Source organism: Anabas testudineus, chromosome 1 (genome assembly GCF_900324465.2).
Source record: "Anabas testudineus chromosome 1, fAnaTes1.2, whole genome shotgun sequence".
NCBI lineage: Eukaryota > Metazoa > Chordata > Actinopteri > Anabantiformes > Anabantidae > Anabas > Anabas testudineus.
In genome coordinates this window covers 3,387,948-3,412,000 of record NC_046610.1, presented here as the reverse complement: position 1 = coordinate 3,412,000, position 24,053 = coordinate 3,387,948, and the positions used below count along the sequence as shown (strand labels likewise).

The 24,053-nt window shown below is 40.8% G+C and overlaps 1 protein-coding gene across 1 annotated transcript in view; it reads right to left on the bottom strand.

Moving 5' to 3' along the window:
• Nucleotides 1–24,053, bottom strand: part of cacna1ab (calcium channel, voltage-dependent, P/Q type, alpha 1A subunit, b) — a 75,620-nt gene that overhangs the window by 38,238 nt on the left and 13,329 nt on the right. Inside the window, exons 6-28 of the mRNA XM_026360441.1 lie at nucleotides 21,648–21,751; nucleotides 21,393–21,508; nucleotides 21,224–21,268; nucleotides 20,680–20,772; nucleotides 20,242–20,439; nucleotides 19,013–19,125; nucleotides 18,409–18,521; nucleotides 17,685–17,816; nucleotides 17,493–17,565; nucleotides 16,454–16,574; nucleotides 16,122–16,189; nucleotides 15,897–16,003; nucleotides 13,661–13,814; nucleotides 11,665–12,272; nucleotides 10,997–11,304; nucleotides 10,339–10,471; nucleotides 10,083–10,212; nucleotides 9,254–9,313; nucleotides 8,875–8,981; nucleotides 3,685–3,696; nucleotides 1,225–1,324; nucleotides 893–1,053; nucleotides 96–233 (exon numbers count right to left, since the gene is read on the bottom strand). Of these exons, the coding sequence (XP_026216226.1) occupies nucleotides 96–233; nucleotides 893–1,053; nucleotides 1,225–1,324; nucleotides 3,685–3,696; nucleotides 8,875–8,981; nucleotides 9,254–9,313; nucleotides 10,083–10,212; nucleotides 10,339–10,471; nucleotides 10,997–11,304; nucleotides 11,665–12,272; nucleotides 13,661–13,814; nucleotides 15,897–16,003; nucleotides 16,122–16,189; nucleotides 16,454–16,574; nucleotides 17,493–17,565; nucleotides 17,685–17,816; nucleotides 18,409–18,521; nucleotides 19,013–19,125; nucleotides 20,242–20,439; nucleotides 20,680–20,772; nucleotides 21,224–21,268; nucleotides 21,393–21,508; nucleotides 21,648–21,751 (3,194 nt within the window). The remainder of the gene's footprint in view (nucleotides 1–95; nucleotides 234–892; nucleotides 1,054–1,224; nucleotides 1,325–3,684; nucleotides 3,697–8,874; nucleotides 8,982–9,253; nucleotides 9,314–10,082; nucleotides 10,213–10,338; nucleotides 10,472–10,996; nucleotides 11,305–11,664; nucleotides 12,273–13,660; nucleotides 13,815–15,896; nucleotides 16,004–16,121; nucleotides 16,190–16,453; nucleotides 16,575–17,492; nucleotides 17,566–17,684; nucleotides 17,817–18,408; nucleotides 18,522–19,012; nucleotides 19,126–20,241; nucleotides 20,440–20,679; nucleotides 20,773–21,223; nucleotides 21,269–21,392; nucleotides 21,509–21,647; nucleotides 21,752–24,053) is intronic.

Below are 24,053 nucleotides of genomic sequence, written 5' to 3'. Positions count from 1 at the left end.
GAGTTATGTATTTATTATACAGCAATGACAATATGACAGTATGTGGGATATCTAATGGGTGAGTTTTTTTAAAAGTGTGTGTTCAGTCCACTTACTGCGGCCACCCCTCTCCAGTGGACACAGTGAAGAGGGTGAGTAGAGCCCAAGCCACATTGTCGTAGTGAAACTCGTACTTCTTCCACTCCCGCTTCTGAGCTTTTACTTCATCTTTATCATATACCAGGTATTCGCCCCTGGAGAAACACAAAAGAAAATAGACCGGTTCTCCTTTACGCCTCTAGGTGGCACAATCTACACAACTGATACAACTCGACATGGGACTTAAAAAGTAGAAATTCACAGATCCATCTTCCACACGGCACGCGTTGGATTAGTATTTAAGTATTCAAAATAAATAGAATAAAAATATTGGTGCCTAAAAGAGCAGTATCATCACAGTATCATTCTGTGCCATCTGTGGCAAAACACCCTGAATGAACAAGAAATAACATACTGATAGTAAAGAATTATGAGAAGAAGTAAAAATACATTTATTTTAAATATATGGTACAAATTATACACATTGCAAAGAAATTAATTAAAGTAAAAAAATTATGTGAAACTATTAAAATGATTTGTGCTACTTTCTCTTGTCATCAATACTAAATAAAATATTTTCCTATACAGAAAATTGTACCAGGATCCACTGAAGGTTCAACATGTTTGTAAGGCTGCAACTAATACTTCTTTTCCTCATGAATCATCCCTCATTGTCTGATTCTGTGAACAATAATTAATGCCCACCACATTTGTGACATTTTCAAATGTCTTGTTTTGTTCAACCAAAGTCCAAATAGGAAAAATGACTTCCTTTTAAAAAACTGTGCTGTGTGTTTGACGTTTCTGAACCAACCTGCAGTCGCGCTCAAACTCTTTGGATTCATCTGTGCAGTAGAAGAAGCGACCTTTGAAGAGCTGCACAGCCACCACAGCGAAGATGAACATGAAGAGCATGTAGACGATCAAGATGTTCAGCACATTTTTCAGAGAGTTGACCACACAGTCAAACACTGCCTGTAGGGAACAGGTGAACCACTCTTTAGCAGTCAGTCTAATTAAAACACACTGAGAGAAACAGCTGAGTAACATTACACATCATGCTTTTCTTTCTATTGTACAGTTCCCTGTTAGGAGAGTTTTAAAGAATTGCACAAAACTAAACCTTAAGGAACTCCTGAGACCTACCTTTAACTTGGGAAGTCGTTTGATGGTCTTTAGAGGACGCAGCACCCTCAGCACACGTAGGGACTTGATTGTACTGATGTCTTTGCCCTTGCTGCTCCCCCTAGAATTCAGCATGGAAACAACAGCGTCAAGGGAGGCTTGAATGTGAAGAGCGAGGTGAAGAAATGGGAATCACACAGGGCTCTTACCAAACCCTCTATTAATATGATAAACTGCTTTTAAACAGGGGGTTGAGGTGTAATGTTTTCATAGTTCAATTTCTCTTTAATATAAACACTGTAGTTAAAATCTAAGTAAAATCTATAAAACAGTACATTGCATTTACATTTACAGTCTCTTCTTCTGCAGAAAGAAGAAACTTTCGAGTGCACGTCAAACATGAAACCAGTGGGAGGAAAGGTGGTCAGTTGCCTGACCATTTGGTTTCATGGACAACAAGAAGCAGTTCCATCATCATTATTTAAAATCTTCACCAAAATACATTAGACGTTCACATCGTCAGGCAACTCCCGGTAGAGTGCCCAGCCAAACCTCTTTCTTTCTTTTTCAGTGACACGCTGTCTGTTTCTTCAGGAGAAATGGGAGTTTTAGATGTGGAAACACGAAGCGCGGGCTTGTCAGTTTTCCACGGTTAGGATTACATTATGATAATCCTGAATTTGTTAACACTAGATGGACTTATTCGGATACGTTTCACATAGCTTCCCTTCATTGAAATCCAGATTTCTGAAAATGTTTGTGCATTTTTCCTTCTGCCAGGGCTGCAGCCTGAATTGAAGCAGACGATGACAGGAAACAGAGGCTATGCGAGACTGTTTGGACATGTGATGTCACTCGCAGAACATGACATGACATGTCACAACACAAACAAACACACTTCACCAATAGCGTCAAACAAGCCATGAGAGTGACCGGAGAAAACGATTTAGAGCCGAGAGACAAGCTCCTTCAGTCGTGTGTTTTAACTTGATGGTTTTGACCCCGGAGCTCATTAGTGATTGTGGAGCTCATGAACATATACCAGTGCAGAAAAACTGGGGTAAACAGCAGAGTTGATCTTTACTGTAAGTGGATGGGCCATTTTCCAAAAATAATAAAAAAAAAGAAACAGTGCAGAGGGTGCCTGGATGCCTGCCAAGCCTAAGCAGACGAGAAGCTGTCCATCAAAGCTCGCTCTTTATCTATGAACCCAGTTCCCATGGCAGAAAACATAAGACAATTCAATTCAAGGCTGATTGATTGAGTCTGAGCCTCTGCACTCCTATGTGTGTGAGGGTGTGGGGGTTTACGTGAGAGTGAGACTCAATCGATAATCAATAGGCCTTCCTTCTTTGAAGCTGAGTAGGACTGAGGTCTCTCTATCAGACAGCTTGAGAGTATTAGAGTAAAGCCCAGTAAGGCCACGGATGTTAGGAATTAACACCATTCATTCACACACACACACACACACACACACACAGGAACACACACACACGCACACACACAGTAACGTAATGATAACTTTGAGTCTCACAGTTGTACAGAGTACTGGTTTAACACTCTGTTGCCATTACTCAAAAGATGGTGACTGAAAAGCAACGTTTCTTCAGAATCTGATTTGAAATACTGAATAAGAACCTCAACACATGTAGGATTAAAAGTTGGCTGTAAAAGGCGCAAGATCTTATGTTAGGAAAAAAAGTGCACAGCAAGTTCTCAAACTGTTCCTACATCAAACTGCTTCGTAATACATTCTGCTGTCCATCCATATGATCAGCATGTCCCAATATAGAACAGTATGTCACTATAGTCTCAATACACTGATAAACCAAAATACACTGATCTGAAACTTATTTTAACACCTTATAAACTTTATTAATGATCCATGTTTTGAATCCAATAATTATAGTTTTAATAACATTATGAACTGTGACCTTCACACTGGGGAAGTCTGAAAAGTGAATAATAGCTCTTATTATCACATGAATTTCATAGAGTAAACATAGTAAAGAAATAATTAAATATTGAAATGCACACAGACCCACCAGCTTAGGAGCTTGACAGTATTATGCAAAGTTACTTCCACTTTTGTAATCCACTGATGTTTACTTTATGAATTTAACCTCTATGTCTCAAAAGTCTAAATGTTTTTACAGCCATCTTTCAAACCTTCAAGTGTTTGGTGATATCAGTCTGATGCTGCTCTAGTTTTGAGAAAAATGTATGCATCATGAAATTATGAAAAACCTGTTGAAACCTTTGAAGTTAAACTTATCAGTGAAGCCACTGTGGCGTTTTGATGGTTTTCTATGGCATGACGTCAAGATGGTGAAAATTAAGACAAAGTACGATACGGCGAGAATGAGCACGAACGGTTAGAAGAACAAAGAAAGAAAGAGAGAGAAGCCAATTTTATCCGGTGGTGGAGAACAAGGGACAGAGCGGAGGAGAAGGAGGGGGAGGACAGAGGAGGAACTTTACCGGGTGCTGCTCCTGTCGAGTTTCAGCGAAGGTGGAGACAGCGAGAGTCAGTGACAGCGACAGAAAGACAGAAAAAGACAGAAGAAGAGGAGGAGGAGGAGGAGAAGAAGGAAGGAAAGGATAGGAAAAACATGTAGAAAGACAGACACACACATAAACACACATTGACAGAGAAAGACAAACACAAGACAAGAGAGAGGAGGTTTGGTAGAAACAGAAAAATACATCCATATGAGAGACAGACAAGGAAGGAAGGACAGCAAGATGGACATACAGTAGCTGCTTAGCAACCCCCACTCAGCCAGGTAATACACACTCAGATCCACACAGTCCACCTCCCCTTATCCACAAACCTCCCAGATTTCCAGTGACATACAGTACTTTCTAATTTAACAATTAACATAACCTGTGTAAAATGTTACTGGCTTATACATCCAGTACACATTGTTATCAAATATTATATAAATCCAAACCATGAGGACAACTACAGAAACGTTTTTCAGTTTTTAAATATTTGATGCAGGTAAAGAAGATATTTGGGAAATTTTGCATGATTGAAAAATGACAAAAGATGAATGACTTTGGATTAGGAGAGTACCAGACCTGATTCACACTTAATGTGGTCACAAAATAGGACAGTAGCCCAATTTACTAAATGTAGTAAATGAATCATATAGTATCAATATCAAAAGTCATATTGCATTACTACATTTAATGAAGTATATTTTATTTTATTAGATCTGAATTTAACGACTATTAAAAAAACAAAACACACCAAAACCTCTGTGGCCTGATGTGCTACCAGCTATGAAGAATTACCTTCACGGTTAGAGGAGGAAACTCGATCGGTGCATCCATTTACACCGATTCGTATCTTATCACACCATAATGATCAATTAGACCAGCACAAATTGCCCTCATTAGATCTGCAATCATCTAGTGGGATTTTATCAAAGCTCTTTTGCATACACATCAGCACACGGGAAGAAAAAGCAATTAAATCTTTACAAGCAGCTGATTCCAGGTTTTCTTGACGTGGCAACACAGAGGCATACACTCGTCATCCATCAACTCAAGAAACCTGGATTTGTGTGTATTGCCCCATACACACACACACACTTTCACAGGGTACTGCGACAGCATGCAGTTTCATTCAGCATTGATTTGGAGGATGAAGGATGCCAGAAGCATAGTTATAGTGTTTAAAACCCAGAAAAATCTGAAGCCATTGCACTCCGACCATGCTAAAAATCCTCCGTACAATGGTTCTGTGATGTACCTGCTTTTAAACAATGTCATGCGTCAAAGTGAAATTTGAAAGGTGCGTGAAGTCTCGCCCTTAAAGCGAAACTGTCCTGTAGCTCAGCCCTGGAGCAGATGGTGGGAGCAAGGAGGCAAAAGAAGAGAGATTGTGAAGAGGGTAGAAATGGTGGAGATAAGAGGCGAAGGTGAGGGGACCAATGAGAGCATCTTAAAACTACATGGAAAGGGCGATTAAACAAGTTGGAAGCCAGTGGGAATGAGCATAAAGGAGGTAAGAGGAGGAAGGAAGGGGACCAGTAAAAGAGGGGAGGACACATCCTTTTCTTTTTTTTGTTGTTGGGGAGTCATGCTGTGGAGGGTGCAGCAGTGGAGCGATTTTTAACTTGCTGAAACAAACCTATCAGCCAGATGGTGTAATGGAATTTGCTAAGCTCTCTCTTGCTACTTGTCTTTCTTACTAAAGTAATATTTCACTTTGGTGCATTTTTACTGTTTCAGTACTGGAAACGTGATTGACACTGAAATGGAAGTAAAACATCACACATATATCAAAAAGGCAGTGCCTGTATTTAGAAATGAAAATCATATTCAGGTTCAGTCATTTTTGTGTGTGAGCTTGATAATACTTTCAGTGTCTTCTTGTTTGCAGTTACTCATCAAAATGGGAAGAATTAATTCCGAAGTATCTGGAATTAAACCCATCACTTCACTAGTCACTACGCAATCTGATCGTAGATGACATAGAACCTGATGGCCACTGTAGACTCTCCCAAGGGAGGGTGGAGGCTGGTGGGTATTGAGATGATTACAATCTGCAATCTGCAATCTGCAATCTGATGTATGCATCTAAATTTAAAGTAGATCTGATATGTACAGTTGGCACATTACTCCCATACTTCAACACAGGCGTGAAGAGTCAAACCGAAGTAACATAGCAATTCAAAAGTATACCACCTGTCTCCAGCTGTGCTGGTGCTGCCAGACACTTATATGTGCACCTTCCTCATTCAGTTCGTACCTCAATTTATATAATGTTATTCTACATTAGCTACTTAAAGCAGCCACATAATATATAATAATTCATCCAATACTGATGTAGTTGCTGGCAGTGTGAACATACACACTGTTCTATTCTGACCATCATGATAACCTTTATTTGCTATTGAAAGAATCATTGTGCTCAGACTGAGTGCAAAGTAAAGTCACTGGTTAGATGTGTTCGGCACTATGGTTAAATTGTCACCTAGCTAGTTACATAGGGCTGGGCAACAACTTTGACTGGTTAGGGTTAGGAAAGGCCAGTGGTCAGTAAGACCGAGAAGCATTTAAAAGTTAAATATCTTGTTGACAGTCTCTGAACTTTGTCTGCAGGTAGATGAGTTAATAACAAACCCTAACCTCTAAGCACCTAAAATGTGCTTTGCATTCAGTCTGAATACATCCTAACAACAGCTATTACCACTAAGATTCACAGAACACATGTAACTACAGCACATCATTTGCCTGAACATCATAACATAGTCTTGAGAGATGCCATCTAATGCATCACAGTTTGTGTTCAGGTTCATGCAGCCACGAAGGCAGACATGCACTGATCAACCACAGAGTTGAAGAGGATGCACAGACAAACGTCTTCTTTCTTTCTCATTCACACATTTTTTTTTAAATCAAACACAAACACTCTGACTTCCTCCAGCTAAAGTACCACACAGTACATACAGTATTTACTTCATATGTATTTATCTATATACTATCTCATCATTATAACCAATCATTCCACCCACCACAGCCTCCCCAGCATGCCTCCCTCCTCCCATGTTCAGACTTGATTCCCCAGATCATGCAAAGGAAGCAGAGTAAAATACCTGAGCCTCCGTGTACGTTCACATGGTCAGAACAATGAATGTGTGTTTGAGTGAGTGTTGGTAAAAGAGAGGGGGGGGGGGGCGAGACGATGAGCACTGGCGGTGTTCCTCCCTGTGGCGAAGACATAGTCTGGGCACTTAAAGGGTTAAAGGTGTCTGGGGCGCCCTCACCCCCACAGACTGACTGACTGGGACCTCCAGCCAAGAGGACAAGGGGAGAATGAGGAGACGGGACACAGGGGTGTGTTTAGGTTGGAAGCAGGATGTTGGCATTGAAGGGTGGGATTGATTGGTGTGTATGGTGGAGTCTGGAGCACTACAGTATATCTATGGGATAATGGCAAGCAAGTGAGGAGAAGTTGACACTTATTCCTACAATACAGCCAAGAAGCAGATTGCTGTGTAGCATATTTTAAAGTTTTGCTGCTGGCAACAAGGGCAACAGTCCACAAAACTGTGGTCCAGAATAAAATACCTCCATAACTATTAGATGGACTGCCATGAAAGCATTTATGTTGCCCTGAAGATGAATTGTAATAACTGGAATAACTGCAACTTTAGTGTCTTTAACTTCTACTGTAGTGTCATGATAACATGACAACACACGAACATATGAGCATTAGCATTAAGCTGAAAAGACAGCTATCACACACAGCACAATCAGTCTCAGAGAGCTTCTAGCACTCTAGTCTTGTTTTTCCCTAGTTTTAAGAAGATAAACACGTGCCCTGGTAAGAAGAACTGAACCAACTTAGAATTCTGTTTTGTTTGAATAGTCACTTGGAGGTGAAGCAAGTGTCCAAAATTTAAATAATGCAGTGCAATGTAATACAAATTGAAAGCACTGAAAGTGAGTTCTATTGTTATCTTATTCTCTTTGCTGTATATTAGGAATAGGTAGGGAAATCTGTGCAAAATGTAATGGTATAGGTTGGAGAGGAAGCTCTTATGGGGCTGGGGTGTGTTGATAAGCAAAGGTTTTGGGGGATAATAGTCAAGTTTTTGATGCAAGAAAAGAGGAAGGGATGACTCACGGCCTGGTTGGTGGAAATATCAGAGCGACGTGGATTGTCAAATACAAGGGACAGAAGGGAACAGGGGCAAGGAAGATTGGAAGGAGAACATGTTGATAAGGAGCAGGCGATACTTTGTAGTTTAGATCAGACAGTTGAAGGGAAAGATGTTTGGGGTAGTTGTTCAGGTGAATGTTTTGGGCAAGGTTTGAAGTTTGTGAGTGGTGAGGTAGAGATCGGGTAACCACACTCTAAAAACTATTTCAACTTTCACCACTTTGGGGTTCCTCACTACAGAAGAACTATCCAATAAGTTTGGCAATCATCAACATAGTTACTCCAGTGGAGTTCCTCAGGGTACCCTCTGAGGGTCTACAAAAATTGCAGACCGTCAGAAAAAATAAGACATTATAAGTTTGTCCTTTTTAGAGTGTAGGCCAGAGATGTTAAGGATCTTTTAGATGAGGAAGATCAGGGTTAGACATCCGGATCACGAGTGGGTGGCCAGATGAAGGTGGTGATGAAACATAGAGAAAGACCTGCTGATATGATGCCAAAGGTGATGATGACCAGTGAGGTAATAGAAATGTAAATGGAGAAAGGGTCGAATGCAGGAAGGAGGGACATAACAAATGCAATGACGAGAGTGATAAAAAAAACAACCAAGAGAGGTAGCAAACAGAAAAGAAAATAACGAGGGGAGACTAGAGCAGAGACAGAGAAAGTAGCAAAGAAAAAAGGAAAAGAGCAATATAAGAAACAAGGAGAGTGTTAGAGTAAAAAGGATGTTGAGGAAAAGCCTGAAAGAACACGGACAGTGTTAGAGGAAGACAGAGTGAATAGATCCAAGGACAGAAACAGGAGGTAATGATTTCTTAAGTACAGCAGGAGAGAGAGAGAGAGAGAGAGAGAGAGAGAGAAATCAGCATTGCCAGTTGTATTGGACGCACAAGGCTGAGCAACGAGGGTCTTTCTGTGAATGGTGGAATGTTTGTGTTTGTAGGTGAGAATGATGACGATGATAAGGAGGAGGGTGGGAGGGCACTTACGTGAAGGCGAAGGCCACCAGAGCACCACTAACCACTATAAAGTCCAGAATGTTCCACAAGTCACGAAAGTAGGAGCCCTGATGGAGAAACAAGCCCAGCACGACCATCTGGAAAACACGGAGCACGCTCAGTACAACATACTGTTTAATACTGTATATACACATGTATTACATAGAACACAAAGCCATACTTACAAGGACACAGTCACAGCCCAAATATAAAAAATACACATACATAATACACACAAACACATTATGACATTAACAGATTTATACAAAAATCAAAACCACAATGTTACAATCATGCAGAAACAAGAGATGTAAAACAATTGGTTAATGCATAGATCCATGCACACACCTACACACTATGATACTGTTACCTTGATCAACATTTCAAAAGTGAAGACGCCTGTGAAAACGTAGTCAAAATACCGCAGCACCTGCAGAGCAAAACACACAGTAAGATATAATTTGTAAAGCAGACAGAGAAGCTGAAAAAGAATCTGTGAGAAAAAGAAAGAAAAAACGGAGCAGGAAAGATTAACAAAGAGAGAAGGACACACACCAACCAGAGCTTAATCCTAATGCTAATCTTAATCTTTTATTTCCCCACTTTATGCCATTTGAAAATATCTGTTGGATCTAATTTCCCTTTTCAATGTCCCTTTTCTATAGAACATTGATTTAGATTTTCAGATGAATCATTTTAGGAAAGGGAGGGAGAAGCAGAGTGCTTTGCTTTCAAATCTCATGCTTGTGCTAGCTTCATTTCCAGCATATTGCATATTGTAACTCTAATTTTACATTAAATAACCTCACTAGTTAGAACTAATTAGGCCATAATCACTAATGCTATGTCATATTCTTATTTGGAACAGTTAAAAGCATCCTGGAATTCATCTCAAGCAGTCAATTGCTGTGATTAAATCTTTTGCACTGTACATTTTTCTTGCATGACCTTAAATAGCTGATATTCAGATATCATCCTCATCAAACTAAAATGCTGCTAATAAAAGCTACGGTGAAAATTACTAAGAGGCATGTTCTTCTTAATATACATGTTACTGCTAATATAATCCTTACCAATATCAGAATCCAAAAAGGGCCCTAATTTGGATGATTTGATCTTTATATCACTTAGAGACATTTTATTTCCAAAAAAGGATGTACATGTTCACACATTCACAATATAATCCAGTAACGTCTTACATTGTTTTGGGGTGAGTCAGGCCAGACAGGGTCCTCGGCAGCAAGGGCAATGCTGCTCATCGCGATGACAGACAGGATGCTGAACTCAAAATACTTCAGAGTCAGGATGTAGTGACAGCACTTTCGAAACCTGGTAAATATACACAGACATATACAGGCATATATTGACACAGGAACTGGCACAATATAAACTTTTTTCTGTAAATGTATTTTTGAACTAACTCATTTTTCTATGTCTTCATTAAGAAATACTCACGGGTTTGTGGTTGACATGATGAAGCAGGAGCTGTATGGAGGCATTGGTTTGGGCCCATCTTCATCTCCTCCCTCCTCCTCCTCCTCCTTTTTCTCCTCGCTCTTTTTCTGGTCAGTGTTTGCGTTCTTGTTCACTGAGCAGAACAAAGGCAGAAAAAGAAGAGAGAAAGGACAGACAGACACAAAGAGGTCAGTTTCACCAGAGCAAGACAGTAAACCTGAAACACATCTGACAGCACTGTTTTTCAAGAGCAAAATCAAGTGAGACACCAGTGTAAGTGAGTAAGGCAGAGTTTTTAAAACATGCCAAAGCCAATTTACAGTTAGCTTTGGCATGTTAAGGATCACTCCTTAAGGTGTGAAAACAGTGTAATGTACTGTATTATGTCACCCCCTGAATAGCAGCTTTGTTAAGTGAGAAAAAAATAATTTAATGTGAATAATAATATAAAATGATGGTTGACATTCCACCTATACACTATTAATAGACAGCAATGAAAAGTAACCAGAATATAATTCAAAATATCCAAATGGACCATCAAACTCTATGTGAAAGTGACTTTTTGTACCAGACCTTCCATAATGTCTTCCATAACATTGATAGACTATGTACTCTTTACCCATTTTACTCCCCCAGCTGATGCCCCATGGATGATTACCTTGTAGGATGGCATTGGTGGAGGGGTAGGGGTAAACTGGAGGCATGTCTATTGTTGTGTAATCAGGTTTGGCCATGCTAGTCAGGATCAGGCTGTCCATGCTGTGGAGTAGGGTGTGGGTGTCAGAGTCACGGCAGTTGAGCAGATTATTGACGTGGTCTGGGTGATCGGGATGATCTGGTGGGAGGGCATAAGGGTGCTCGTGGGCATTGGCCAGCTTGCTGTTGTTGCGGAAGTTGTCCAGGTCCTCATTGTGCTGCTGTATGGGTCGTGTTGTGGAAAGACTCGGGCCAGTGCTGTGGTGCTCCCTAAAGCAGGAGGAGGAGAAGGGGGGCCGAAAGGTGGAAGGGTCAGAAAGAGAAAGGAGGAATGAGGGGTGAGAGAGAAGAACAAGGACGAAGCAAAAGTAGGAATAGAAAGGATCAGGTGATGGACGTTTTATTAAAAACACAATATGCCACAAAATGTTCATGTCAATGTCAAGTGTCTAATTCCAGAATGAGTTTAGATCCTACCACTTTGTGTTAAGCTATCAAGACACCACTGGTCATTATCTGAAAAAGTTAGGTGTCTTCCTCATTTCTAAGACACATTTAACCGCGTTTAATCCTTGTCAGGTTGTAATTTGAGACTCACACAAGGAGAAAATAAACCCTTCCTTCACTCACTTTCTGGTACGATGCCCTCTACTCCTCTCCTGATTGTCATGGCGATGCCGTCTGGTCTTCCGTCCCTCCCCTTCCTCGCCTTTCTCCCCTTCTCCCTGCGTCCCCCTGGATCTGTGTCTCCTGCCCTCCTCTCCCTCCCTGGCTGCCCTCCGATGCTGCCTGGACCTCCTATGCTCACTGTTCCCCTCTCCACCCTCGCTATGATGTAGAGACATGCTGTAAGCCTCCCTGCCTTCTCTGTTCCTATGCCGGTGGCCTCGATGGCTCCTGTGGCTGTGCCTGTCCGGGCCTGGCTGACCCTCTACAATTCCCTCTACATTGCCTAGAGATGAGCAGCTAAAGCCGTGCTCCATGCGGGTCTCCATGGGCAGGCCTGTCTCTCCACTGTCTGTCCCGTTAGCTTTCTGATGGTGATGTTGATAGTAGTTATAGTAGTGTGCAGATCGGCGGTAGTGGTCAATGTCCTGGCGTCGGTACTCCTGGTCCAGGGGCAGCTCTCCAGGTTGGGTCTTGTTGGTGTTGTTGTTGCGGTTGTCCTGTGGGTTGACTACCAGTGGCCGATCCAAGTGGGTCTTCATATCACCACGGCCTTTCCGTGGGTAGGACACCTAGGTTGAGATAATAGGGTGTCCAAACAAAGCTTAAATAGTGTACAACTATGGTCAGAAGGTGAGGAAGGCCAGATCATCTAGAATGATTTATGGTAATATGGTATGAAACCATGCTGATCATTTGGTAGGAATGGTTTCTGAAATATCAGCTGAAATGAATGTAACATATTTACTTTTTTGATGATTGACAGTTGCATTGATTATGTAGTAACAGCCCAAGCAACACAAAAGCAAAGCATTTAGCTATTTGCATATTGCTACTAGTCTAAACCATGTATATGCAACAATAAAGGAAATAATTATTGTTTCCTCACTGACATTCTCATCAAACCTGGCCAAATGTGTCACAGTTGCATTTACATGGTTTTCTGGCTGTAACAGCCATTTTCTTAAGAGCTGGCACATCAGATGCAGTCCATGCCAACTTGCCTTATCTACATTAGGGCAGATATTATTACTATACCTGTCTTAAAGCTCAGTTTACTCAGTATAAACCAGAAATTTGCAGCTTTAGCACAATTCCCCCACCCGGGTCCCTCCCCTGAGCCACAGATATACACAGTTCGGCAAACAGTCCACCATTTCTGACTCCTCTGGACAATTTAAAAATAAAATTGCCATGAATGTTTCCAGAACCACAAAATGGTAAAACAGCTCCAGCTGTGACTATACAGTTTGCCGAGCCATATCCAGTCGACTCCTGATGATCTTCTTTTCAAATTCTTCTTTGAAGTTTGTTACACTTTGCCCCGCTCCAGTTGTGAGTCCACTGCCATCTTTGGGTACAGCTCTGGATTTCTCTGCATGGCCCACTTTAATAATGCATCGCTCACAAGCACGCAGCTTCAAGCCGTCCCATATAGCAGCAGCTAGTGCAATAAAAATGCTTTTTCACTGGCTTAAAGGGACATTACACCCTAGAATCAAAACATCTTTAAAGTGCACCATGACCCAGATTACACAGTGTTTAAAAAGGAGGGCAAGCCCATGTGTTGCTACACATTACATAGAAACAGCCCAAAATGAAACGCAATTTAAAAAGTGACATCAGACTGAAAAGCGCCTACTTGCCAACACTTGAAATTATTTTGTCCTTAAAATATTGATTGGTTGCAGTATCATGATGATACAATTTTCAGGGCCCTATGTTGAAGATATGACAATGTCACCAGACATCAATGGATGTTTATTGGCAACTAATTGACATTCAATAATGTTGGAATATGGTTTGAATGGCCTAAGCTACTCATCATGGGTGAGCGTCCCTTTAAGTAAGCATTCATAGCACTCTATACACATTACAACAAATATTCACCATATATATATCAGGAGTAGACTGCATATATATGTGTATATATGTGTTTTTTAGGGGGCGGGATCCTCACCTCCTCTCCTTCCCCTCCCACCTTCCAATCATCCTGCTCTAGTTCATTGTAGAGCGCCTCGCGGCTCGTCATCAGGTTCTGTCTGCGGATCTCACTCGTTCTCTGCTCCCACACTGACTTGTTGCCCTTGTTGTGGTTCTTCTGCTGCTCCTTACTGTTGGGGGAAGGTTGCAATGGGGGTGATTAGGAAAAGAGGAGTGAGGAGGTTTGAAAGGCAGAGTTACGCAGATAAATGTAAGGAAAACAGGTAGTGAAGTTGAGGAAGGAGGAAAGGATTGTGAGATATAAAAGGGTAGAGAACAGGCAGGAGAAAGAGGGTGAGACAGAAAATGGAAATGAAGGATTAGAGATTTCAAGGTTGAAACTTTAAGAGACTCAAGAAATTAGCAATAGCACTTATTTGTAGGAATAGTAAAAAATCCCTTTACTACAAATAACTATAACACAAATGTGTTACAGTATAAATAATCTTTGAATATTAGACCATGTAACATCAAGTGAAAAGTGTGATTGAAGGAAATATGATGTGTGAATAATGAGTACATCTCAATTCCCTTAAATTAATCCACAGCCGCCAAGATGAGGAAACAGAACGATTTTGAATTTCAGTGAGGGGGGAGCAATGATCAAATAAGGGAAATAGGATGTAATCAATATCAACGAGGGAGGAAATGGCTGCAACAAAGAAGAGCAAGACTGACTTGGAAGTGTCCGAGCATTTGAACAATTACATCCGCAGAGCTCCAGTCTCACTTTCAGTGCAAAAACATTCAGTGTTTTCACTCTGAATATGAATTACACTTTTCTAGTACACCAAGTGTTTATAACCTATAAAATGAGCATGGGACTCATCATCTTTATGAGCAATGTACATTGACTATATAAGCCACAGCTGGCTTCAACGTGCACACATCTGTTGGAGATATTGTGCTAACCTTCTGTATCACAGTTTAGTAGTTAGATCAGTGGTATCCAACCCTGGATACCACTGATCTAACTAACCACTGAGGACCACACCTTCCGATTGGCTGAACACACTTCATCCAGGTAATCAGCGGTGGGTAGGACAGTTGTTTCTCATAAAACAAGTTCAGTTTTATCAAGGAGCCTATGGATATTGTTCTCTCTTTATAAATAAAATTATGTCATATTCCATCATATTTATTAAGGACTGATATGAAAATTCTGTAATTTAAGATAATTTAAGTTTTACTAAAAGTGACAGAGGTCTCCTATTGCTGCTAGCTGTTGTAGCTATTGTGTTGGGAAACTATATATTTATATTAGTATCTTTAGCAGGCAAGACTATTCTCTGAAACCTCGGTAAATTAAAGAATTTGAATGCCTTCCTATGCTTTTTCAAAGAAAATAAATCAAAAGGAAGAGCCTGTCACTGATTTGCTGTTCTGACAGGTGGAGATGGCACCACTCAGCCTTGCTGTCAATTTTTCCCAGTGTCCCGCTGTGGTACCGAACCACAAAAATCTCTTGTTGCATCCAGCTCTTATTACACAGTCATGGTTCCTATTTATAAGCGTATAAGCTAATTTTTGAGGCTTAAAAACAGTATTTAGAGACTATAACATATAGAAATTACAGTATCCACACCCCTGTTGACAAGTCACTGTCTAATTGTTAAGCATCAGCAGAACAAAACCTTCCAGCTCCTACTCTAGCTGTCAAACACTCACTACAGCGAAAGAGGAGGCCGGTGACTTCTAAAGGAGCAGCAGGGCTTTTCTTTTTCTTTTTTTTTTTTTTTGAGAATCATTTTGATGTGTCTTATTGTCAGCGTTTCTTCTGCCAGGAGCAGATTTTACAGACTGTCCGCCTCTCGCTCTGCTTCACTTTGCAAAGCGAAGAATGTGTTCCTTTCACTCGCAGAACAATCATTTGATCATGTTGTAGGGGAAGCGATGCAGGGAGAGTGCGATAGTTTGCGCGTCTTTATGTGAGCGTGCATCACATGTACATGAATGTCTGCCAATCATAAATGTGAGGAAAGACACAGAGTTGAGAGTGGATCGGTGTGTGGGTGTGTATTTCTTTGTGTTTGTGAACACAATCACTGTGAGGACGTGTTGGACAGTCGTCATAACTTCAAGAGTTTGTTCGAGGGTTAAGAGTTGGTTTTAGTGTTAATCATAAGTTTAAGGGTTTGGCATTTCGTCATGGTGGTTAAGGTTAAGGTAAAGACCTAAGAAATCCACGTGAGTGAGTGTGTGTTTCTACTCACGCAGCAATAGAAAGGTTAGCTGCCGAAAGCGGACTGACTTCAGCCACCTCCTTAGCTTTCTGCAGTGCTGTCTTCTGATTGGCTGCCTCCTCTTGTTCTTCCTCATCCTATTGGGTAATGAAAGAATTACCCGCTTGATCTTGATTCAAATTTCGATATACTAGCACATTAAATAATAATAATGACAAAAAACAAGAATAAAACCAAAGACTTGGGATCCTGTACCTTGGTGAGCTCCTGGGCATTAGCAAGATTGTCAACAGCGATGGCCAAGAAGACGTTAAGCAGAGTGTCTGTGGTGGCAGAAGTTAAGGGGAAAAATCCATGGAAGGAAGGAACGAAGAAGTGGACAAGAAATAAATGAAAGATGAGAAGAGGAAAGAAGATAGATAGGTTGCAGCTAATTGGAAAGTGATATGACACACAGAAAGTAGCACTGTATTCTGTGTTTTTCTTAAAGGTAAATCCAATGCTTTCAGACTGAGCTTATACATATGAGAATGAGACAATCTCTGTGTACTGTTTAGTAAGTTTAGATAAATATGAAAGCAGGATACAGTTGCCAAAGAGTGTTAGGACGATGAAGAAGATGGAGAAGACCATCCCCTTGTCTTTCACTCCCCCCTGGGACTGTATGCCATCATACATCACCACGTTCCAGTCCTCTCCTGTCAGGATCTACAGAGGGAGAAATGATGTGAAGAATACAGGTTTGTCTGCAAAGATTCTCAGTTATTCTGATCATATTTATCCCAAAGCTGCTGTTCAGTGGACTTGTTTTAAGAAGGTGTGATCAGTTCCAGAACTGGAAGGTGAAACGTCTTCTAGAACTTAAAAACCAGCCCAGTGGCCACTGAACAGCAGCTTTGGAGATAAAATTGGAGTTAATTTTAAAAATAAAAAGTGCAAAAAAGTTTCACTTATTTATCTAGAGAAACTGTGTGAAAGAAAAAAACATTTCCGAACCGCATTTCCGAAATTTCCAATACTGTGGGTGCCCATGATGTCATTTAATACAAATAGACACACACAGCTGGTCTCTGAGTCACACAGAGACAATAACGCAACAACAAATGGCTCTTAACAAAAGCTGTCCATCTGAGTACAGAGAACACAGAAACATGGAGACTGCAGTCAGAATCCAACAAGTCCTCTGACAAACTGATGACATGACAGCAATGGGCTCCGTTAAATATCACCCTGGGAAAGAGCTGCAGCTGCTCTGAAGAGTGCTTATAGTCATGTTTGGAAAATACTGATGTCTAAAAAAGTTAATATAATCAAAATGACAATATTTGTTTTCTTGGTAGCACTTTACTTTACTTGGAAAAGACAGAGGAACAGAGTGGAAACAAGAAGGTCAACACAGGTTAATACATAGGTAATAATAAGATAATACAGGTATAATAACTCATTAATAAGAAGGTAACGGACAGAAATGTTGGTAATATTAATGTAACAGCATTATTATGCTGATAATAAAAGAAACCTCATGGTACTCATTAACGTAATAATCAGATTATAGCTTGATATAAGTACTGAGTAATAAACACATGGGTCAGTTCATGGCCTTGTGACCATCTCTGTCCGTCTTACCTGAAACACTGTCATGATCGCTGCTGCAAAAGTGTCGAAGTTAGTTGGCGGAGTTCCTGTTTCAAAGTTGAATCTGGAAATAAAAAAAAAGAAACAAGCAATATACCTTTGACAACACAGCTAAAGTGATGCAGATGTCAAAATTTAATACAATGAAAGGAGCTTGTTTTTAAAATGTGTCCTGGTACGCACTGTCCTCCAAACAGCTGCATCCCCAACAAGGCAAAAACCACGATGAAGAGGAAGAGGAGGAACAACAAACTGACGATGGACTTCATGGAGTTGAGCAGAGAAACCACAAGGTTACGAAGAGGAGCCCAGTATCTGAGGAGTAGGAAGGTAGGAAGGACAGAGATGAAATGAGAAACCATTTAATCTGCTATACACTGATACAACATCTGGAATAATTGGACTTAATTATACAATAATACCTAATAATATTCTGTCTCTTAGTTTTCTTCATTATTTCATTATGTCATTGCAGCACAAAACCATCTGAAGTAAAGTAAATTGAATGAAACAGCCTCACAAACTTTCTTTAACTTTTTTTATTCAAACTAAAACAAAGCAGAACTCATTGCCCAGTTTTAGCTATTCAGGACTCTAAACCGTAAAAACTGTTGTTTATTTTGGCACTATTTTACCAGGTACCCCCCACTGAGAAGATAAAGTCTTGATAACAAGTGAGATCTGTCCAAATGAGCAGAGTCGGGACGAGCAGGGAAGTTACACTCAAAAAAAAGGAAACAGAACAATGTGCATGAGCCAGTTCTAAATAAAATCCCTCCTGAAGAACGAGCCACGAGAGTCAAAGTACCAAAACCTCTGAACCTGCTTCAGCTGATGGAAACACAAGCACACTGTACATGATGTACAGCGCGTCTGAGTGTGCGAGACAACGAGGGCGAGCGTTTACTTGGTGACTTTGAAGATGCGAAGCAGTCGCAGAGCTCGTAACACGCTGATCCCAAACGATGTGCCAGGTTTGATGGTAGCCCACACCACCTCGAAGATACTGCCCACAATTACCTATACACACACACAAGCAGGTGCAACACAGTCATGTCATGTTGAGTAAATTACTCTAATTTTACTTAAAGGATGAAGACGGTGTTATTTACTAATTGGTAAAATATGGGTAAAGATCACTTAAACAGTCCCACTGTTACTTTGGTTTCTGTTGGACGTGTCAACCAACTTATCCACATGGTAAAGGTAGCAGTGGTGAAGAAGATCCATTCATTTACAGGGAGATTTCTGTGTTTATCAAATTTCTGCACAGATTTGACCTTTTAGGCAGTTTTCAAATGTTCTTGTACTATGTGGAATCTGAATTCTTGCTTTCTTAGTAACTAACTGATCTATCTGGAGATGGTGTTTGTAACATGTAACCTGCGTTATGCTGAATCTCTTCTATTTCATTGTTCATTTGTCAGAGGAAACATGAGATAAATCTGTTAATTAAATGCAGTGTTGGATTGGTGGAGTGTGTGTGTGTGTGTGTGTGTGTGCACACTTACCACGCAGTCGAAGCAGTTGAACGAGGAGTGGAAGTAGGGCTGGATGCCCAGACCATACATCTTGATCAGCATCTCAGACATGAACAAACCGAGGAAGATAAACTCTGCATAGACTGGAGGGAGGAGGAAGGAATCAGAGGGAACAGGAAGGCGAGGATGAAGGCGAGAAGTGGGATATGTGAAGGGGGAGGGAATGAAGAGATCGGAACAGAGAGGGGAATAATTGTGGGGAGTGGTGGAGAAAAGGGAAAGGAAAAAGAAAAACGAAGGAATAGAAAAGAGTGAGAAAGAGAGTGAAATGAGTGGAAGTCAATAGTGGTCAGAGCCCGGCAGTGTATGACAGTCTGGTGATGAATGGACTCCATCAGCAGCTACAGTTTCATATGCTAATGACACTGGACTCCAGCCAAGGTCCCTGTGAGTCTGTGTGTGTTTGGTCACATCAGCGGCTACAAGTCTGCATCTAGAACTAAAGATTGAAATAACGTGGGTTGACTTGAGAATATAAAATATATCAGTGACACGAGAGCACGGCTCCCGCTCTCTGAGCCTTCCTGTGATTATTTAGTAAACTGTTTGCTGCTCCCACTGAAATTTCACGTCAAGTTATTTGCAGTCAAGCCTCACAATAAATGTACAGCAGGCATAATATCGATGTCTCTTAGTTGAAAGTGTGTTTCTTCGCAGCGATCGTATTAAAGCTGCTGCCACCATCTATCATAAGACTGTATAATAAAATGGAGCCTTTTTATTTTACACAGGACACAATATGTGGAATTAAATGTAAAAACAACAACAGTTTGTTCTAGAAGTTGATGATAGACTACACAGTGTTTGGTTAATACTGCTACACTGGTATTTAAAGGAACTAAAATTGTAATTTACTTGTTTGCATGTGTAGGAGGAAACTGTAGGTTTGAAGTGTAAGAAGATGATTCAGGTTTGTGCGAGGTGTGTGAGACAGTAGTGGTGACTAATGTGTAAAGCCAGTGCATTTAGGTACATGCTGCCTCAGATGAGCGAGTTATTAATAAATTTGGCACCTTTCAGCTACAGTCATATTTCTAATAAGTCCAGTAACATTGTCCTGCGTTTAAACCCAAAAAGAGAAGTGATGCCACGTGTCCGACTTACAGCACAGGTCACTATGTTCTAGGACCAAACATGGAGGTTCCTGTGGTCAAATGTAGGGTGTAGTCTATTCATTTAGTGCACAGTATATCACTTACAGAGGAAATCTGAGAGGACCTCAGGCTGGTCGTAGTGCACCACAGCCACACAGATGGTGTTGAGTCCCACCAGGCAGAGCACGGTCCAATAGAAAGCCTGCGTCTTCACTATCTTGCGGATGAAGAATCGCAGCCGTCGTTCCTTCTTGCTGTAATTGGAGCCATCTTTACCACTCTTTATACTGGAGCGGGCAAAACCTGGGAGGAGGAAGGGGATATGGTTAGGAACTTCAAGATCATAAAGTAGACTTTGACTTGACTTAAACTTTGAACTTGGTTTTGTTAAACGGATGTACCTCTCTTTGAAATTTTTGATTTTAGTTCTAAAGCTCTTAAATTAGCTGAACTAATGGCGTGTTTTAAGAAATTTCAGTTTCTTACCTGGAACCATTTGAAAAGAGCAAACACACTTCATCCATCCACTCCTGTGTTTCTTACCTACAGCATCTCCCGTATTGTCCTCTCCTTCCTCAGGGTTCAACAGCTCTGTCTTGTTGTTTTTGGTTTTGATGGTTGGCCTTCGCCTCGAACCTAACATTAAGAAAACAGAAAAAAAAGGGAGTGTTTCTGCATCTCTTTCTCTGCCTCTTGAATTTCACCGTCTGCCCCTTCCCACTTGTCTGTCACTTGAAGGTGTTTTGTGCTAAACTCCACATTTGCATATTTAACAGAACAATTGTGAGGATGTTTAGCATCGTTAGGTAAAGACACTGCCACATCTCGTATTAAACCAGCTCACTAGCACTGTGTTTTCAGATGGTTTGTTGCATAGTGAACGAACAGTCTTCTGCACTGTTGTGCTGGTATTTTGGTCTCGATTATTCTCAGAGTACCAAAGCAAAAAATAGTCATGCATGATAGCATTGAGCAGTAAATATTCAATTTCCCCTTCCTTAAACTGAGTATTTCACTGCATGTCATTAGTGAATCTTCTTTCTCTGCTGTACAAACACAAACTAAAAGAAGCGATAAGGTCAGTTACCATCAAAGTTCCCTGTGGCATCTTCCTCTGCCAGAATCACCTCCTCTGCATGAATTAAACAAAATAAGATGTTAGCACATTGTGTCAGTGTTTTCCCACATTCAAAATGTCTGTGCAGGGGCTTCAGCAGCGTGCGTCAGAGCGGGCGTGTTTCTTGGTGTGCACTGACCTGCTTTGCAGATCCACTCCAGGTATCCGTTGAGCTCTCGCTCAATCTGCTGCTGCCGCCTCAGCTTGAGGAACTCGCTCCTGTTCTCTACTCGCTCTCTCTCTTTGGCAAATTCACTGTGGGAACATTTGACATTTTATTTGCCACTGTAAATGCCTGTTTTGAAAATAATATATACTGTAATATATACTTTTCTAAAGGAAGGACATTTGAACCATGATAAATTTGCATGTGTTTACACACACGCGACCATACCCTGAGAGTACACCCAGCACCAGGTTGAGCATGAAGAAGGAGCCGATGATGATGAGGGGAATGTAGTACATCCAGTTCCAGGCACTGCCCTCCACGTCATTACTCTGCAAAAGAAAGACAGACAAGTTGTAACTAATCAGTTAATATATCAAAATGTTCTGCTCCCCTTTGAGGACTGATAATGACCCGGCAGGTCAGACATTTAGCACTTTAAATGCACCGTCGATCTTCCTGTGAACAGTTTCATACAGTAACTGTGTCTATTCTACTTAATTCCTCGTAGGTACTGACAACATTGAATCCACTGTATGTTTAGCTCTAAATATTCATGACTAGTACCCACTCGTACTATTCACAGTTGGCACAAAAAGTTCTTGTTAAAGGTTTCCTGTATCACGTTCTACAAGTCATTGTTGTTTTGATGTCATTTTTATCTTAGCTATGTGTATTGTAAAACAAACCTCAAGCTCAAAGCTGCAGTGCACCACTAGCCTTGAAGTCAGTCCACTCTGCTCTGCTATGCTCTGCACATCACTTCAGCTATTTGTCATTATCAAATTACAACAAAAAGGGATGGTGCAAAATGAACTAATCAGGCAGAAATCATTGAAGGATAAGTCACGCCCACAAACTTTTAGAAGCAAATATTTTTGCACTGCTGCCAGGCTTTCCCGTGTTCTGTGAGTTTAACTTTGGGAGAGGCATCGACAGCACATACTGAGAAAATGTTAAAACAAGTAAAATACTGGGGCTTTAATAAACTTACTGAAGACACAAAGATACTTTTTTCTGTACTGCTCCAAGGAGATCCAAAAAAAAAGCAGAACTATATGTTATTCTGTCGCAGAAGTGACCCATTTTCTAGCTTAAAGCCTGACCTGGATGCAGTGACATTGTGTTTGCGTGCAGAAACAACAACATGTAGACACGGCATGAGCAGTGTTATGTTACAGTTTCACACACACTGAAGGCACACAAGCAGAACCACAACTGCCTGACACTATGTCTTCCTCCTTTCACTAAAGAAATCCACCTGACAATCAGAGAAATCAGGTTACTGGAGGATATCTCGTTTCTGTGACCCGTGTAATACTTTAATGGAACTATCAGCTGATTATTATCTACTGGTGGAGTGCTGTGTGCATGTGTTTTACACTGCATGGTACAGTGCAAGTAGCTCATTCTCTATTAAACTTTCATTGGTTTCCTCCTGACTGCCTGTGTGAGTGTGGACGTCAGCCTCCATCCATCAGAAAAGATGTTAAATATAGAGCAAGATGGACCAGAATAGAGAATGGGAGAGAAAGAGGCGGAGAGAGAAGCAGAGCAACTCTGAAGGCAGGAACAGGACAGATGAGAGGACGGATAACGGAAGTCAAACGGACAATGATACAGAGAGAGAGAGAGAGACAGGGATGGAAAATGGCAGTTGGGTGAATAAACTGTGTTTTGAATCAAATCTCAAACTACTTTATGCCTCATTTAGCTGAATGAAATTCAAGCCAATCCCCACACCCACCCAACCCCGATGACACCTTCAGTCCACTGAAACTCGTACAGTAAACAAATGCACAGCACAGACAACATTTTAACTTTGGTGACTAGATAAGGCCTTTAGCAGTGAGAGGTTTTATGGTTTATGATGGGAGACTATTTGGCTGCATGGACAGCATAACTAAGAACCATTTTCTAAAATACACTTGAACTACAGTAAGTGTACATGTAGAAACCTGAACTGTGTATAAGACTGTCTGGAGACCAACATTAGCACCACCAATAAAAGCCTGCTTAGTCATTTCAAGGCTCTGGCATTTTGGGGCCCTGTTGCAGAGGCTCGAAAAGTGGATTCTGGCTCAAACTGGCAAGCAGACACACAATCAGCAACATCAGCTGGCAATTTGACTCTCTCTAGCAAGAACTGTCAGACAGCAAGTCATGTGAGGTGTCAAAGTTATTTTAAAAGGCGATTGCAGCAAGTGTACACGTGAACTTGAAGGACAAAAGGGAGATTTGAATGTGGCTTTTCTTTCAATAACACATGAACTTACATCACAAAAAGGACGGCCACAGTGTCATGTCAAGGAATGAGTCTGAATGAATATTCCTTCAGATTTTTCCTTTATTTTCGGTTCCTTGTCTCTTTGTGGATTAATGTAGTGTAAAATGACTATTATGGTCCATATCTGACTTGAACACTTTCTACTTTGGCCATTCTCCCATCTGTGTCTTTGCTAATGCTAATTCACAGTGATCACTGGCAATATGCACTTTAGCATCATGCAAACTCAGTGAGATCAAAGTTAACTGATCAAAATCAGTCTTAGAGTGTGAAACTGTGCAGCAGGCATGTCTTACTCAAAATGATCACAGTATTTTCTGGTTATTTGTAACAATCAGCAGATACTT